The following is a 15,664-nucleotide window of genomic DNA, read 5'->3' on the forward strand; positions in this document are numbered from 1 at the left end:
ACTAGTAATTGTAATGATAGAACCTATTTATATTGTTTTGGATAGTTTGGAAATGCAACAAATGATATCATACCTGTTTGTTATTTAAGATAAACCAAGCACACACATACAGACGGGTGACGTACATATAATTACTCTACGTGTTTTTCGGTTTATTTCTCGGTTTACCAGAGATGAGTTTTCATCCATGTGTACTATAAAAGGTGCATCCGAAGGTAAAAGGTTCTTTTAGCTGTCACGTTGCCACCATGGTGAAGGAACGGGAGCTCACAAATGAAGAAGGAAAGAAATTGTTTCTCTAAGGGAAGAGGGTATCAATGTTACCTAGATAGATGCCATATATGGTGTAACTCCTCGAACTGTGCATTTTGATTGCAGAAGGATGGAGGACATTGGTGATGCCCATAAGTTAGACCGAAGTGGCCGCCCAAGGGACGACAGGCGCCTTTTTATGCTGTCAAGGCTAAGGAGGTTTGAGCCGTGCAAGGAATTAGCGTTGCAGTGGTTGCGCAGTTTGCAGGTTGAGGTTAGCAAAAGAACTGTACAAAAAGGCTCCATGCTTCAGGTATTCACAGCAGGGTTGCCAGGAGGAAGCCATTCACCACCTGGATAAACATACGCGGAAGAGTGACATTGGATGCAAGAACCATTGCCTGGACAGTAGGTCAGAATTGTTGCCATTTTTTTTCTGACGAGTCCATATTCACAGTTAACAGCGTGGGTGGACAAGTGAGGGTACGGAGAAGATCATCCACTTGTCGTCTACCAGAAAATATGTATTTCCTCACTAGACAGGCCACTTCACTAATGGTTTGGGGCTACATTGGTTTCTACGGTGTTGGTGAGCTTGATAAATGGAAAGTTGAATCACCAGCGATACATAGAAATTCTCGACTGGCAGGATGTTGAAAACCAAGTGGCAAAGGATCGCCTCTTTACCAGAAACGCTCCAATCCAAAGTGCCTTTAGAGCCTGGGCCAGCATAACCCCCAGAAGTTTAATGAACCTTTATCAGTCTATGCCTAGAAGGATGGTGGACATATTGAGATCACGTGACTATCCAACAAAATATTAATCCTGACATAATAGCATGTGTTATGTAAAGGCAACGCACTGTTCTTTAAACCTAAAATAAAAATACTTACTTGACACAGTCAGTTTTCAATAACATGACAATTGAAAAAACTAACTAATCCAGCTGTTTTTCCCCTTAAAGAAAAAAGGTGCAATACTTTTGCCCCCCTCACCCCCCCTCCCCCCCCCCCCCCCCGTACATATTTATATATACTGGAACCTAAGACCTTCGCTGTAAGCGATACAGTTAATTTCTCAGTAAAAACAAATCCATATTCTTAAAAAGGAAATGTTCCCGTCTTTCACCAAGGCAAAATCCAATATGCAGCGTTTCTTGAAACGATTATCTACTCAGATACATAAGAAACGAATTTTGTGTAACTAAGCAATTCTCCGATGTCAAGTCATTTCTCATGACTAAGTATCAAGAAATATGCTTGAAAAGACATAGTTGGATTCTCCTATATTTTATATATATATATTTTTTAATTTGTTTTTATCGTATCTTATTTATTTATCTATCTTTATCTTATCGTAATTGTTATGTTCACAGCTATATGTACGGACCCTGTAGATCCCGGTCCCTGTGAGTACAGCATCCCAAGGTACTTCTTCGACAGCAACGACTGTCAGTGTCAGAAATTCATCTACGGAGGCTGTGAGGCAAACGCCAATAATTTCGTAACACTGGAGGAATGCCAAAAGACTTGTCCTGTAACGTATGATGTAAGTGTATGATGTTGTCTTTATAAAAGTACGTGACTTAAACATGTATATGTACGTCTTCATTTATGCGAGGACATCTAATAGAGTCTATCTATATAATATTAGATTATAGTTCGCCCGTGCAGGTAGGGATAGAGAAAGTGCATAATAGATTTTGGTACTGTATTTTTAAAGTTTCAGTGGAAGTGGCTGTTTTGATCAATTGAATGACACTTAACCACTCTAGGTCTAGGACAAAATCAGAAAATGAAACATAGCATTTAATCGTAGCGTTGAGGCATTTAGTAGTGGCAGAGGCCAAAGACAGCTAATACATTAATATATAGAGAAGAGAGGAGAACATTGTATCGGTTACGTTTACCTTAAATATTAAGTTAAAACATTTGAATTATCTTGGACCCCTTTAACGCAAGGATATTATTGCACGTATTAAAACACGTTTCACTGACTCGCACTTGTAGTTGTGATCTTTTAACTATTATTATTCAGCATATAAAGTGCCCTGACGGAGAAACTTGTGTCCTGAACAGAGATGTCAATTCAGAATCGGTGTGTGTGCCGCCACGGTGTGTACGTAAGTGATCCAGTTCGGGAAGATACACTCATGAGAAAGGCAGAGAATAGACAAAGTTTTAATCATTTTATTTCTTTATATATAATCATTTTAAAACACAAGCTAGAATGTCTTCATACTGTAGTATGTGGTAAAGCGTCGTCGTATAATAGCCAGGGCCTTTTAGCGGTCAGTAACTCACACATCAGTCTGATGAAAGCCTAAGTCCTGGTTGGCCATAATGCCCCTATTTCACACAGAACACGAATCCCTACCCTGAGTGTCTGAGCTACGTAAAAGCTAGCTTCTTAAATATACCTTATGAAGGAGTCGCTTTTACTAGCTCTGACGAACATCGACAATCTGAGGGCTTTCTTCTACAAAATTTTGCCTGGGGCGCTTCCAAATTTAGAAGTCACACGTCACAGCTGTGTCCGCCTGGATCCATATTTGGAAGTCATAAGTCTCGTACGTCACAGGTTTGGCCGCCTGGAGCTGCCTTTCCCGCCTTGCGCTGAAGTTATCTCGTGCAGACGAGACAATAAGCATTTTTAGTGCCTGGCGCGGACTGAATTGAAAATATCATGCAGTCAAAGGTCAGTGCCACAATACAAGCAACATTCTGCTTTAAAAACTGATTTTGGTGTAGCCATTGCGCAGCCCTTCCCGCATGAAAATGCAGTAGTATCGAAGTAGCAAAGAAGCATTAACGCAGTAGTGGTGTGGAGCATATTTGCAGTAGAAATGCAGTATAGCCTACTGCAATTCTACTTCAAAAATAACCTAGGGTTGTACAGAGGAGGAGCATTAATGCAGTAGATTAGCAGCATGATAGAAGCATGTTTCAAATATGCTAATTAGCTCCCCTATCGAAGCAGATTTGAAGCATGTTTGCAGTATGATTGCAGTAGTCTACTGCGCTGGAGTATCTACTTCGTTTTCGTGCGGGTTATAGTGGTATCGGGCATACAGTGTAGCTGTCAAATTTGGCACACGGCAAGCACGTGTATTGTGGTAGTGTATATCTCAGGACTTAATGTTCTTTGATAAGCAAAAAATACAAAACATTGGATATATCTTTTCTTTTCGAAGAATATTACTTATTTTTTCACTTTACATCTTAAATACAGCAAATAAAATTTTAAAAAGCAGAATTAAATCTGTTTTACGTTTCATATTGGTCTGATGACATTCAACTGCAGATTCACTGCGGAGCAGTTCTATTTGATTGACGGAAGGGCAACATGGCCGCTGTTCACTACAGCCGGTATTGTTGATATGGGTTATATATGAAATCAAGATCGAGCTGGCAATACCGGAATCTAGAACTTAGGGTACGAATGCCACGAATCGCCAGGAATTGACAAAGTTCAGGATTCGTGGTTGAATCGTAATCAGTTCGTGAAGTTCTTAACGTATATAATCGTAGTCAGTTCTTGCAATTCTTGATCAATCGGGAATTCGTGGCAAACATTTTGAGCTGTTCAATATTTTGGCCACGAACTCCCGATTCCAAATAATCGTAGTGAATTTTTGACAATATTCGTGCGATTCCAGCCGAATCCCACGAACATTCGTAACACTGTCGCACCTGTATCGTAACTGAATCGTAGAGCGTGTCGAATTAGGCCAGAAAATTTGCAAAATCTCACGAATTCTCACGAATCCTGAAATTTGTCAATTCCTGGCGATTCGTGGGATTCGTGGTCTGTGTGAAATAGGGGCATAAGGTTACGGTATGAAAACTTACGGCTTGTGTTTCATAATTATCATATTTGATCAACTACCAAGCTAATGGACATTTTTCATTTTTTATTTCTTAACTTAGAAAATAGATATTTTAATATGTTAAAACAATAATAGACATTTTGATATCTTATAATGCTTTACACGTGAACCATTCTGTTTTTTTTTTTTTTTTTTTTTTTTTTTTTTCGAGTGCTTGTTCAGCATGTAATGTATAAAAGATATCAAATATTTAAGTTTGATGTTGTACGCGAACGTTTTCACATATTATACATTGTTCGCAATTCAAATGGCAAGTGTCACACTGTGAAATATGCTTCCACTTGATGATATGTGTATATAATACATAGGTGCGAACCCACCTTTCTTTGTTCACCTTTTTCTACCCAGCATTCCTCTAGATCATCCTGGAAATGTATTTTAAATATGTTAAAACAGACTTAAAATATGTTACTCAAGATCAAACAACTTACATGGTCATGATATGAAGTTGTAATGTCCCCTAACTGTTACCTTAAATCTTTATTACATTTTGCAAGGCCCAAGATGTCACGGTACTTGACGTAAAAATATGTATTCTTATTTACGAAAGACAAAGAAAAACGTAAGCAAGAAAGTGAAAAAAATCAAACTTTGGTATCAGGTTAAAGACATCCCTTGATTCTTACATACATGTAGAGCATTCTCTTTTCTATCTGCGTGAAGCCTGCATGCCAAGATATTTTTATAACAGCACTGTTGGACAGTGTCAAAAGTTTATCTACGGAGGCTGTGGAGGAAACGCCAATGATTTCGAAACACTGGAGGAATGCCAAAAAAACTTGTAACCTAACATTTGAATTAAGTCGGATTTTATTAATTAATTAATTAATTATGTTATTTATTCATTTAATGCATCTCTGATTCTTCACATTTATTTCTTTAGTTTTGTGGAGGGAATGTGGGGGAAATTTTTCCTGTTGGAAAATCCTAAACAGGCATGCCCAAAGATGTGTCGAAAGACTTCTAGCTTATTAAAAAATATCCTTTTACCTGGTTCGATCCTTCACCTTTGTCACTACGGTATAAAACCATTACCTGATTGAAGAAAACAATCTCTCATTAGCTCTCTCTATAATTTTGTTTGTTTTTTGTTATTAGAACTTAGAATGTCCTCTGGGAGAGGAGTACGTTCAGGAAACAATTTACTGTATCACCTACCCCTGCTCCCAGCCACCTGCCAAATGTGGTAAATTTTATAATCCTCCCCTTTTCAAGACACCGGAGGTACATGTCTCGCTTGAATATATTTGGGGTTGCTACTTTATATAGTCAGTATCTTCGTGTACATGTACTAGTACCTTTGTAAGTATAGTTATTAAACGCACACCCCCATTTAATAGCGTTGTCTTCAGATTTTGAATTGAAATAATACGTACAATGAAATACATTTCATTCTCTTATCATTGCTGTATAGGCTATGTGTGTTATCGTTTGTTTTCACCAACCTATTTTTATCATCTTATAGTGTGTGCATATTGCAACATCACAACTTGCCAAGCAAACTTCATTCGACAAATAACATAATTTTGTATTTCTGTTAAGTCGAACCAGAGAAGCCTTGTCTAAGAAGTGATGGTAGGTACGACGATCCTCTGCTAGCCAATAATGGTGGTCCGATTTGCTGTGGCAGGTGCCTGAACAGACAGGACTGCCCGAAGGGTTATTACTGCGACATTCACCCCGCTGATGCTTGGGCTGTATGCTGTCCGAATAAAGTCTAACAAGGCTCTGTAGACCATATATTATACACTTATATAACCTTTGGTGACAGGGAATCATAATTGTATGACGCGTTTCAGCATTTAGCACGTTCTCCTTTTAAAGCGTTAAGCTTTTTCTTACAATTTTGTATTTTTTTTAAATTATTATTTTAAGGAGTTTCCCATTAACCACCTTGATCTAGGATATCAAAACTGTGCACAGCATTGCCGTCGAAAAACGTATTGTGTCTCATTCGGGCATTTTTTAAACGGAGACAGCAGCTGACGAATCTCACTTGTAACAAGATAAATTACAAATTTAGAACTCGAAAACGGGTGCGTAAATTGTTGTTTCTGCAACTTTAACATGGTATACCTATGTGATGAAGGGATGATCGTGAACTTTTTCTTGATTATTATTATTATTATTATTATTATTATTATTAATTGTGTTACACAAATATCTAAGGTGCCTTTTATTTAATAGGGTTAGCTTCACCTTTCAAAATAAATAAAGTATGTTTTCTTGTATTCCTGTTAATCTATAAGTTAAAACAGTGGAATAGGTATTACGTACAGCAGAATCTTGTCACTTTGTTTTAATTGGTCAAATAAGCTAGGGCATTCCACATGTTTGAAGGTTTGTTTTTTTCATTTTTTGTAACTGTCCTTTGGCTGCGATATTTTGTCACATTTATTTTACCCGAAAATTAAGTTTTTTTCTTTAAACTTTATGATTTTCCAGTAAATACAAGGCTAATCAATACTTTATTAGACGCTCTCACGACATTTAAATGCACGGGTGTTAGATATCCAATTTGCAGCTACATGAATATTTTGTTAGGCATATTGGATGCATCATGTTCGAACATAAAGTATTGCTTTACTTCTTCATGAAATGTGTTTTATTTCAACATGCTTATTTTAACCAATTAAGCCATTATCTTATTGGCATATAACCTTCCAAAAAGCAAATTATCATGTGTTATTTTCTTGCCTTTTTAAAGATGTAAAGGTGGGTGGCATCAAAGGACCAATATATACCAACATGTTGCATATCAATAAAAGGCTTATTTCAATAGCTTTTCTTTAATGTTCATACATATATTTAAAAACAATAATCAATAATAATAAAAAAATAATAATAATGAAATGATGTCACAATGACATCAAAGAGACAATTAAAAATTATTAAAACACGATTTTAATCCTTATTTTCATTTATCAGTCAGCAAAATAGGAAAAAACAAATGATTTGGGAAAAAAATAATCCATATTAAATGTCAAGCCTGTATCTAAAAACAATAATCATATAAAATAAACCCCTATACAGACTTCGTAATGCATTACGGGTAACAATCAGATATATCTGAAGTATAAAGCTGAACAATCTTGGAACTACACACACTGGACAAAAGAAGTGTCACCCCCTAACTCAGAGTAATAAAAGTAGGCAGATCTTGGGTACTTATAATACCTGGTCTACTTATAATGTGACTAATGAGTATAAAACCGCTATACCATGGAATTGTATTCTTGGTCTTGTACATGTACAGCAAATGTTATTCCTGTCTTCCTCCAGTATGGCAAGATACAGGTAATTATCTAACGGTTATAGGTGCAAGTTATTAATCTGAAGAGGCGGAATATAAGCAATGTCAGAATATCGATACAATTGAATTGTTCAGTCAGAACCGTGCAGAGGGTCTGGTCTCGGTATAGAAACACTGGATCAAGAGACAAATTGCCTCTGATGGGTCGTCCAAGAAAAAATACTGGCCGTGAAGACCGACGACTGATTTTGATGTCCAGGTTGTCAAAGTTCGACACTGCTTGTCAGTTGACAACACAGTGGAACAATTTCACACATAAGAATGTGTCTGTGAAAATTGCTAGGCGTCGGTTACATGCTCAGAGAGTGTACAGCAGGGTAGCAAGACTGAAACCTCTTATATCGTTACAAAACAGGCAACGTAGAGTAAACTAGGGTCAACAGGATCTGGAACTGGACAGTTCATGACAATTGGTCCTATATATTTTTTCTGATGAGTGTCGCTTTGGTCTGACCTCTGATGACAGACGGGTACTATGCTGGCAAACTGCTGGTAAAGCATTTGAACCACATGCACTGAATTTTCGAACCCGGAGCAGCATATTCATCATGGTGTGGGGCTGCATCAGCATCCATGGCTTGGGAGAATTGATAGTGGTTAATGGAAACATGAATCACTAGAAATATATCGATGTTTTGGAGTCAGGCTTGCTACCATCTATTACTAACATGTTTGGTGAAAGGAATTATCCATCTGTTCACCAGGATGACAATGCTCCTTGTCACAGGCCCAGAGCAGTTGATGATTGGTTTGACCAACATGACATTCGCAAGGTGATGTGGCCTGCCCAGAGTCCGGATACAAACATAATAGAAAATGTGTGGAATGATATGTCAAAACTTTTTACAAATGCCCGTCTAACCAGCAGAGAAACTCTGTTATATTCAGTGTTTCATGCTTGGGCCAGCATAAGCCCTGAACGCATCAGACAATTATACGAATCCTTGCTTCGTAGACTGGCACCTATTATTAGGTCACGTGGCTATGCCACTAAGTACTAATTTTGGACTTGAAACTACATATTTTTTTAGAATGTATATTTTGTTCTCATTTTGTGATTTTTTGTGAAATTTGATGTTAATAAAATGATACCAGGAGCATATCATTCCACAGTCATTTATCTCCCCCGTAGTATTGGCTCAGTAGGGGTGACACTTCTTTTGTCCAGTGTGTGTATGTCATCGCAATTTTTCGATTAGATAGGCGTAAAACTTTTGATAGTATTTATTTCTGCATAACAATATCGCTTTTTTAGCATGTCACATATGTACAGTTCAGTGTTCATTAAGACAGCAAGAGTACTGTTTTTCGGTGAAATATATGTTCGCAGTTCAGAGTGTATATTCGGTCTGCAGTGACAATCTTTCCTTACATGAGACATGCATTCTGACAGTCTTCCAAAGTTTTAAACCTATTGGCATTCCCTCCACATCCCCCGTAGATAAACGTCTCACACTGGCCGGTCTTGCTGTTGAAGAAGTAACTTGGCATATAGGCTTTGCACAGCCCGGGGACTGCTGGAAGCTCGCAGATTGCTAAAAATTTTAAAAGGGTATTCTTTAGTTGATACAAAATGCTTGGCTGTAGTCTAACTTGTCAGTCACACATTTCTTTAATTACGAAAACTGATGTCTGGAATGATATCTATACTGGGGCTTCGCAAATTGATTCCCGTAAGGCAGAGTATCTCTTATACTTGTTCCACCTGATTTGGCTAATCTCTGGCATATTTGCACATAAAAAACTCTACCTAATGAGACAATGGCGTTCTGTAATATGCTTTTCTACATTATATATTTGTTAAGGAATATATCACCATAATACCACGCACTAAGAACTTTAATTGGGCTGGTGATAAAGTCTACGTGTACAATGAAAATAAAAGCAGTATAACCAGTACTTCTGTAAAATAACTAAACTGTGTCGCCCCATGAAGCAGGAACAATTTTCCAATTGTCTGATAGCTTTTTCGAATTTAATATAAAGAAATGTCGGAATTGGTGCTTTATTGAGAAAACGGATAGAAAGTACTTACGAACACAGCGGGGTTCGGGCTGTGGACATGGCGCCTTTATACACATGACTTTGTCCTGAACGCACGTTTCTCCTGTAGGGCAGTCCATCGTCTAAGAGTAAAATTATTGAACGCCATTGAGGTTTTCATAAACAGAAACGAACATTTAGCAAATATTTTGACCATCAGTTTATTTCGTATAAGTAACGTCACCTACCGAACAGTCAAGCTTCTCAACTGCAACGCAGTGTGCACCACGGAATGTCTCTACGCATTTATTACCCGAAGAGCACTTAACAACCTGCAGATTGAAATAATTTCTACATCATTTACACAATACACATTTTATACAAATGGACAAAGCATCTGACCTGATAATTGAAGAATGATTATTTGAAAAGAAGAATGTTTTAAAAAGTATATATTCTGGCTTTTTTATTTATTTATTTATTTATTATTTATTTATTTATTTATTTATTTATTTATTTATTTATTTATATATTTTTTGTCTCTAAACTAAAGATATGCATTTATAATTAAGGAAAACGCAAATTAATCTTCTCACCTGACAAGTTGTAACACATTTTGGAGAAGGAAAGGTGACACATTTCTGGCCAGCAAAGCAGGTTACAGCAGCCTGGGTACGGAAATACAGCTTATGACTACTAATGTAAGCATAATCAATATAAGTTGTTTTTTTTATTTCATTTATTTAATTTCCTATAATCGTAACACGTTTCCCATTACGTGTGCAGGTGACAATCGTCACATATATAGCCCTAATACTACGACTACATGTAACCCTAAACTGTACAAATCATATGGGACCCCAGACTTTCATTCCTAGAACAAACTTTCTTGTCACACCGGTCTCCGCGACAATTTGTTTTTTCAATCTGGGTTTGACGTCAATGGCGTAGTCTCAAGAATAGTTTGGTACACTACCACAATGGAAGGTTATCAGATTTGTCCTAGTTTATGCCAGAGGAAAAATTAATGAAGTCTCATAAACGATACCATCAATATATAAGGTCATTATTCCAACACTGACGAAAAATGCCAACATTTAGACAGTCTTCAGGTATAGCCGACTTTTTTGGACAACAGTGTGCGAACAAACAAAAGCGACCAAGATGTCGACAGCTACTGCACTGAGAGATAATGCTGCCACTAGATCACATAAATCACTGAACCTTTCACAATTCATTTTCGATGTCAAGTTGACTCACAAATCAAACCAACCATATCCAACAAAGGCCACGTGTACCATAATTAGGCCTACTGCACAGCCAAGCGATACGAATAGCTCATGGACGCAAAAAAATCACACAAACAAAAAAACGTTCGAAACAAGCACTTGTTAATACTTACACAACCAGCAGGCAGTACCTGTAAAGAGAAACAAGAACAACATAAGTGTGTGCTATAACGATAATAATTGGCAATAGGAGCGCATTCATCGATAAAATCAGTAGACGTGTTTCGAGCTCGATGTTTTTATCGACGTTCGGTTTTAAGGACATAATGTGTGTTAGAAATTTATGTAGCACACAATTAATTTTCCTAGAAAATACTTGTTATGGTATACTGATAAGATTCATTTACTTGTGGATGGCTGGTTGTTTTTTATCGATCTTCAATTTTGGCTTTGATTGCTTCGTATAATATTCTTGGAGATTTCAACACTTCTCCCTTGATCATCAAGCTATTTATGTTTACTTCAATTTGTGTTTATATATGTCACTCCAGTAATAATGGATATAGAGACTGGTGAATTCCACTTGTGACGATAAAAATCAGAAACTCGGAAACTGGTTTATGGCTTGAAATTTCCTTACCGGTTTTATTTTGGATAGCATATACTTCTGTGATATTGAGGAGCATTTGCTGTAATTTACAGATTATTTTTCACTCTGTTTTATGACCAGCAAGTTTGTTGCTAGTTAACCAATTTACTTTTTTGTTTCTTGCATACTCATTTTTTCATCACCCTCTCAACCCGCCAAACCAGATCACAGTCATCACAGTCACAATTTTAAAACAAAAAAAGGAATGGCAATATTGGCAGATGTGTCATTTATAATACCACCTTTATAATCAACTAGGCCACATTAAAAATAATCATATTATGTTTAGAAGGATCAGTTGCACGTTGTGTCTATTTACAATCAGAGTTGACAAACTGGCAAGTTTAAGCATTGAAATAAAGGATGGTTGTTTATATAACTGTCACGCTGCGGTCGCGGTCAGCTTTTTCTGAGCTTCTGTCACTGCACACTAGCTTTGTATTTTTTCTCTGCGACAAATGACCCATCGTACAGTCATAGTTAAAGAAAAAAAGTAAATATACCACCTTTGAAATTTGGTTTTAAAAAGAATCATAGTATGTATAAAAAAAGTCTGTTGCGCATCGTGTGTCTATATTTAAACTATTTGACAACATGACAAGTCTAGGCATTGAAATTTAGAATGGATTATAGTGGTTGTTAATATAGCTGTCACGCTTTGGGACATACTAGTTTTTTTCCGAGTTTCTATCACAGCACACTGGCTTAGCATTTTTAAATTTTTTAGCTTTGGGACATACGACCCCGCGTGCAGTCACAGTTAAAAAATGCAGTTAAGATACCATCTTTAAAATCCAGCTTCAAAGAGAATCATATTATGTATAAAAGGTCTGTCGCGCATCGTGTGTCTATTTATAATCATAGTTGACAAACTGGCAAGTCTAAGCATTAAAATAAAGGATGGATTATGGTGGTTGTCTATATTATTGTAACTTCAAAAAGAATCATATTATGTATAAAAAGCTCTGTTGTGCATCGTGTGCCTATTTATAATCAAGGTTGCCAAGATGACAAGTCTAGGCATTGAAATATAGGATGGATAAGAGTGGTTGTTAATGTTACTGTTGCGCTGCAAGACATGCCAGTAGAGCGTTTTGTATGTTTCTATCGCTGCACAAGAATCGTTGAAAATGGCGCACGTGAAATGATGACCGTGTGCACGTGTCAACGGAACGGAATGTGTAGCAGATGTTTCTCAAATAATATCACTGTATAGTCTGTCATTGGCACATACGCGTATAATTTGTTATGGCCGAATTTTCTGCCCTCAATATATATTAATATGTATATATTCAATATATATTAATATATACCAGCTATTTATATAGAAGTGGAGCATGAGGAATTACTTAAACGTTATTTGTTGCATCTTAAATTCATGGGCCTACCTGTATTACCGATCCTGTGCTAAAGTGATTAATTGTCATCATAAGATATTATTAAAACTAAGAAGTATAAATCATATTTAATAATAGTATTTTTATAGAATAAGCATTAAAATATATCATTTTTTTTCTTTTTGGCCGGCCTTAACACGACGTAACCTGAGACAGTCACCTTACATCTGATGGTGTTATTACTTTTCGTTTAAGAAGGACATAAATGCATTGTGCTACTGCAACCTCCCATGAGATTATATAAACCGCCTATTTTCTTGTTTTATTAAAATATTTTATTTTATTATTTATTTTTTCTTTTGTCTATGACATGAACTGAAAACAAAGTAAAGGCCTTTTTATTTGCCCAATTGCTCCTTTATGCGATAATTTCATCAAAATCGTGACACATATCTCAACACTAAATATAAGCGCGCGCGAGAGAGAGACTTACCTTTCCCTGCGCCGAGCAAATAATCAGCAAAACTAAACCAAGAGTTACAGTTGCTGTCATCTTGAGTTTCCCTCTATATCCGTACGTAGACAACGTTATTCTGCTTTTTGTGCTGATGACGTGTATAAAGCCTTGTCTCTCTTCGTTCTATTTATATATAGCGCCCCGTGGCTTATTTGCATGGCAGGCTAAGATCCGGGTCGGCTGCATCGTCACGTGATCTTCTTTATTTCCCTGTTACAGAGTTAGGAGTGGTAAAGGTAGCGATATTTGAATTGTGATGACAATAACAGATAAAACCCGCTTCCGAGAAAAGTAGTGCATAAACACGCTTAAATTGAGGAAACATAAGATAGTCAGAAACGGAACCAGGAAGGACAGGTGTCTTGGTCTTTCACTAAGCTTCCGAGGTACCCTTTTTTACCCCCACCCTCCTTAAAAACAGGGCAAAAATCAAAATAAAACAAAACCAAGCTACCACTTTGTTCTGCACGTTATGGTAAAATATCATTCGTTCATGCTTTTATATTAAACCTCATGAAATTGCATATCCCTACCTTCCTTGAGCCAAGTCCTGGAACTGCCAGCTTTATGCTGTGCCGTTTTATCCTCTTGCTGAATAATTAAGGCAAAGGCGAGTCTACTTGGATAGCAGCACTTCTGTACGTCAGCTTTTTATTTATATATATATTTAGTTAGTTAGTTAGTTAGTTAGCTAGCTAGCTAGCTAGTTATTGTTATCTGTAAACATTGTGAAAAGGAGATGTTTTCTAATATCTAGAAGTTTTCTATCAGGACACCGAGATCGAATCGAATCGAATCTTTTTTTTTTTTTTTTTTGCTCGATTGATATCTACCCGGTAAAGTTATAATTAACTCATATTACCTTTAAAGGTTAATATGGCCTTTTACTGGTGCGAGCAATCCACCGGTTTTTATGGCTTTTTAGAAAGGCACCCTAATAACCAACTGTCAATTTGTGCTATAACTCATTCCATTTCTTTTAAACCACACACCAAAGCACACTCCTAGCACGAGATCTATTTCTGAATTTCGTTGGTTCGTGATATACAGCTCCAGAAAATCGATTTTTTCCTTGCTTCTAAATAAAACGTCGTGACTGGTGACTGGGCGGTGTTACATGTACACTTAGGTTTGAATCCGCATTCTTTGTAACCGCTTGAGTGATAGAACGTCTGAGGTACATGTAGACGGTACGATTATACACGGGGAGATTATATTGTGACTACATGAAATAACGAATACAAGGTGTATCACTGCAACATTAAAAGACAATATATCAGTTTCTTGTACCATAACACAAGTATCTGGGTTTTGTGCTCTTTCATGTAGCGGCCTTTTCAATGCCAACGTATTTACAGAAGAGAGATATCGAGATACTTTTTCTTACATTTAAAACTATAATTAATCTAATATCCAACTCATATTTCCTCGTGGGGTGCAACTCCTGAGATGCTTTGCTATCACAATAAAACATGTGGACGATTTATTTCGTCGCACCTTTAAACTTGTTTTGACTATAATATATACGTGACCACTAATACCACAAATTAAAAAAAAAAACGTGTTGGAGAGGCCATCAAGTGTTACTGTTAGCTAAATATTACGTGGCAGTGTGTATGACATAAACAAGTACAATGCAACAGTACACCACCAGAAAAGAAAATGCTACGCACTTGTATGCTATGTGTATGCTACACACGAGCAAAATTAAATACACGTCGTTCCACTCACATAACCTTGTGCATAGCACATCTTAAAGGGATAATAACTCTTCGTATGAGATCTGTATTTCGCGATAAAAACATTGTAAACAACTCATAGAAATAAAGTATATTCTGTTTTACCACGAAAACGGCAGTTATAGCTATTATTCTGATATCTGAGCTTGTCATCGGACCACCCGACCCCCACAGATGGCTATGCTCTGTTATAATCTCTTATGATTTGTGGTATAATCTCTTAAGAGATTATTACAAAAAAATCAATTTTTTTAGAAAAAAATCCCTAGGGACTAACTTTGAATGTAGAAATGGATTCATTAACCATTAGTAAGTACATGTATAAGAAAATTGTTGTTTACTCCAAAATTTTTTTTTTTTTTGCCAAAACGAACAGTTATTATCCCTTTAATCAAATTGATATGTCACTTGATATATGTGTCACTCATTCAACATCATTTATTTATCTATTTCAGAGTCATGTGAAAAAACCCCAGACACTTGACACCAGACAACCATACGACATTTAGAGAGTATACTACCTAGTACGTACTTCTTTTTGTCTGAAATCAAAAATCTTAACTAAAAATTAGCAAACTGCCTCAATTTTTCCCATTTCATAATCCAAAGAAATTTCATATTTACTTCATTCACAAAATATACATTTTTCACATGACACTGTGAGACATTGGAAAAGTGGAAAAGGTGTAAATACTATAGTAAATGCATGTAGGAGTTCTAAAGGCTGATAGTTTCTTACCTGTACATGAACAATCA

The 15,664-nt window shown here is 36.5% G+C and overlaps 2 protein-coding genes across 4 annotated transcripts; one reads left to right on the forward strand and one right to left on the reverse strand.

Moving 5' to 3' along the window:
• Window positions 1–1,418: 1,418 nt before the first annotated feature.
• Window positions 1,419–5,862, forward strand: LOC147760684 (uncharacterized). The gene is made up of 3 exons (XM_087017144.1): window positions 1,419–1,800; window positions 2,290–2,374; window positions 5,684–5,862. Exons 1-3 carry the CDS (start codon window positions 1,618–1,620, stop codon window positions 5,860–5,862), a joined length of 447 nt encoding a protein of 148 aa, XP_086873270.1. The 5' UTR covers window positions 1,419–1,617.
• Window positions 5,863–8,648: 2,786 nt separating this feature from the next.
• On the reverse strand, window positions 8,649–13,323 carry LOC106155185 (uncharacterized). Of its 3 annotated transcripts, XM_013529884.2 has the most exons (6): window positions 13,146–13,319; window positions 10,840–10,857; window positions 10,034–10,105; window positions 9,686–9,769; window positions 9,490–9,580; window positions 8,649–8,989 (listed from the first exon to the last, which is right to left on the reverse strand). In XM_013529884.2, exons 1-6 carry the CDS (start codon window positions 13,203–13,205, stop codon window positions 8,823–8,825), a joined length of 492 nt encoding a protein of 163 aa, XP_013385338.1. In that variant the 5' UTR covers window positions 13,206–13,319; the 3' UTR covers window positions 8,649–8,822. The 3 variants fall into 3 exon arrangements, with proteins under 3 accessions (XP_013385338.1, XP_013385339.1, XP_086872838.1); XM_013529885.2 differs by lacking the exon at window positions 9,686–9,769 and having other exon boundaries at window positions 13,146–13,323; XM_087016712.1 differs by lacking the exon at window positions 10,034–10,105 and having other exon boundaries at window positions 13,146–13,322.
• Between the last annotated feature and the right edge of the window lie 2,341 nt (window positions 13,324–15,664).

Source organism: Lingula anatina, chromosome 7 (genome assembly GCF_051362555.1).
Source record: "Lingula anatina isolate TDL-2025a chromosome 7, LinAna3.0, whole genome shotgun sequence".
Classification (NCBI taxonomy): Eukaryota; Metazoa; Brachiopoda; class Lingulata; order Lingulida; family Lingulidae; genus Lingula; species Lingula anatina.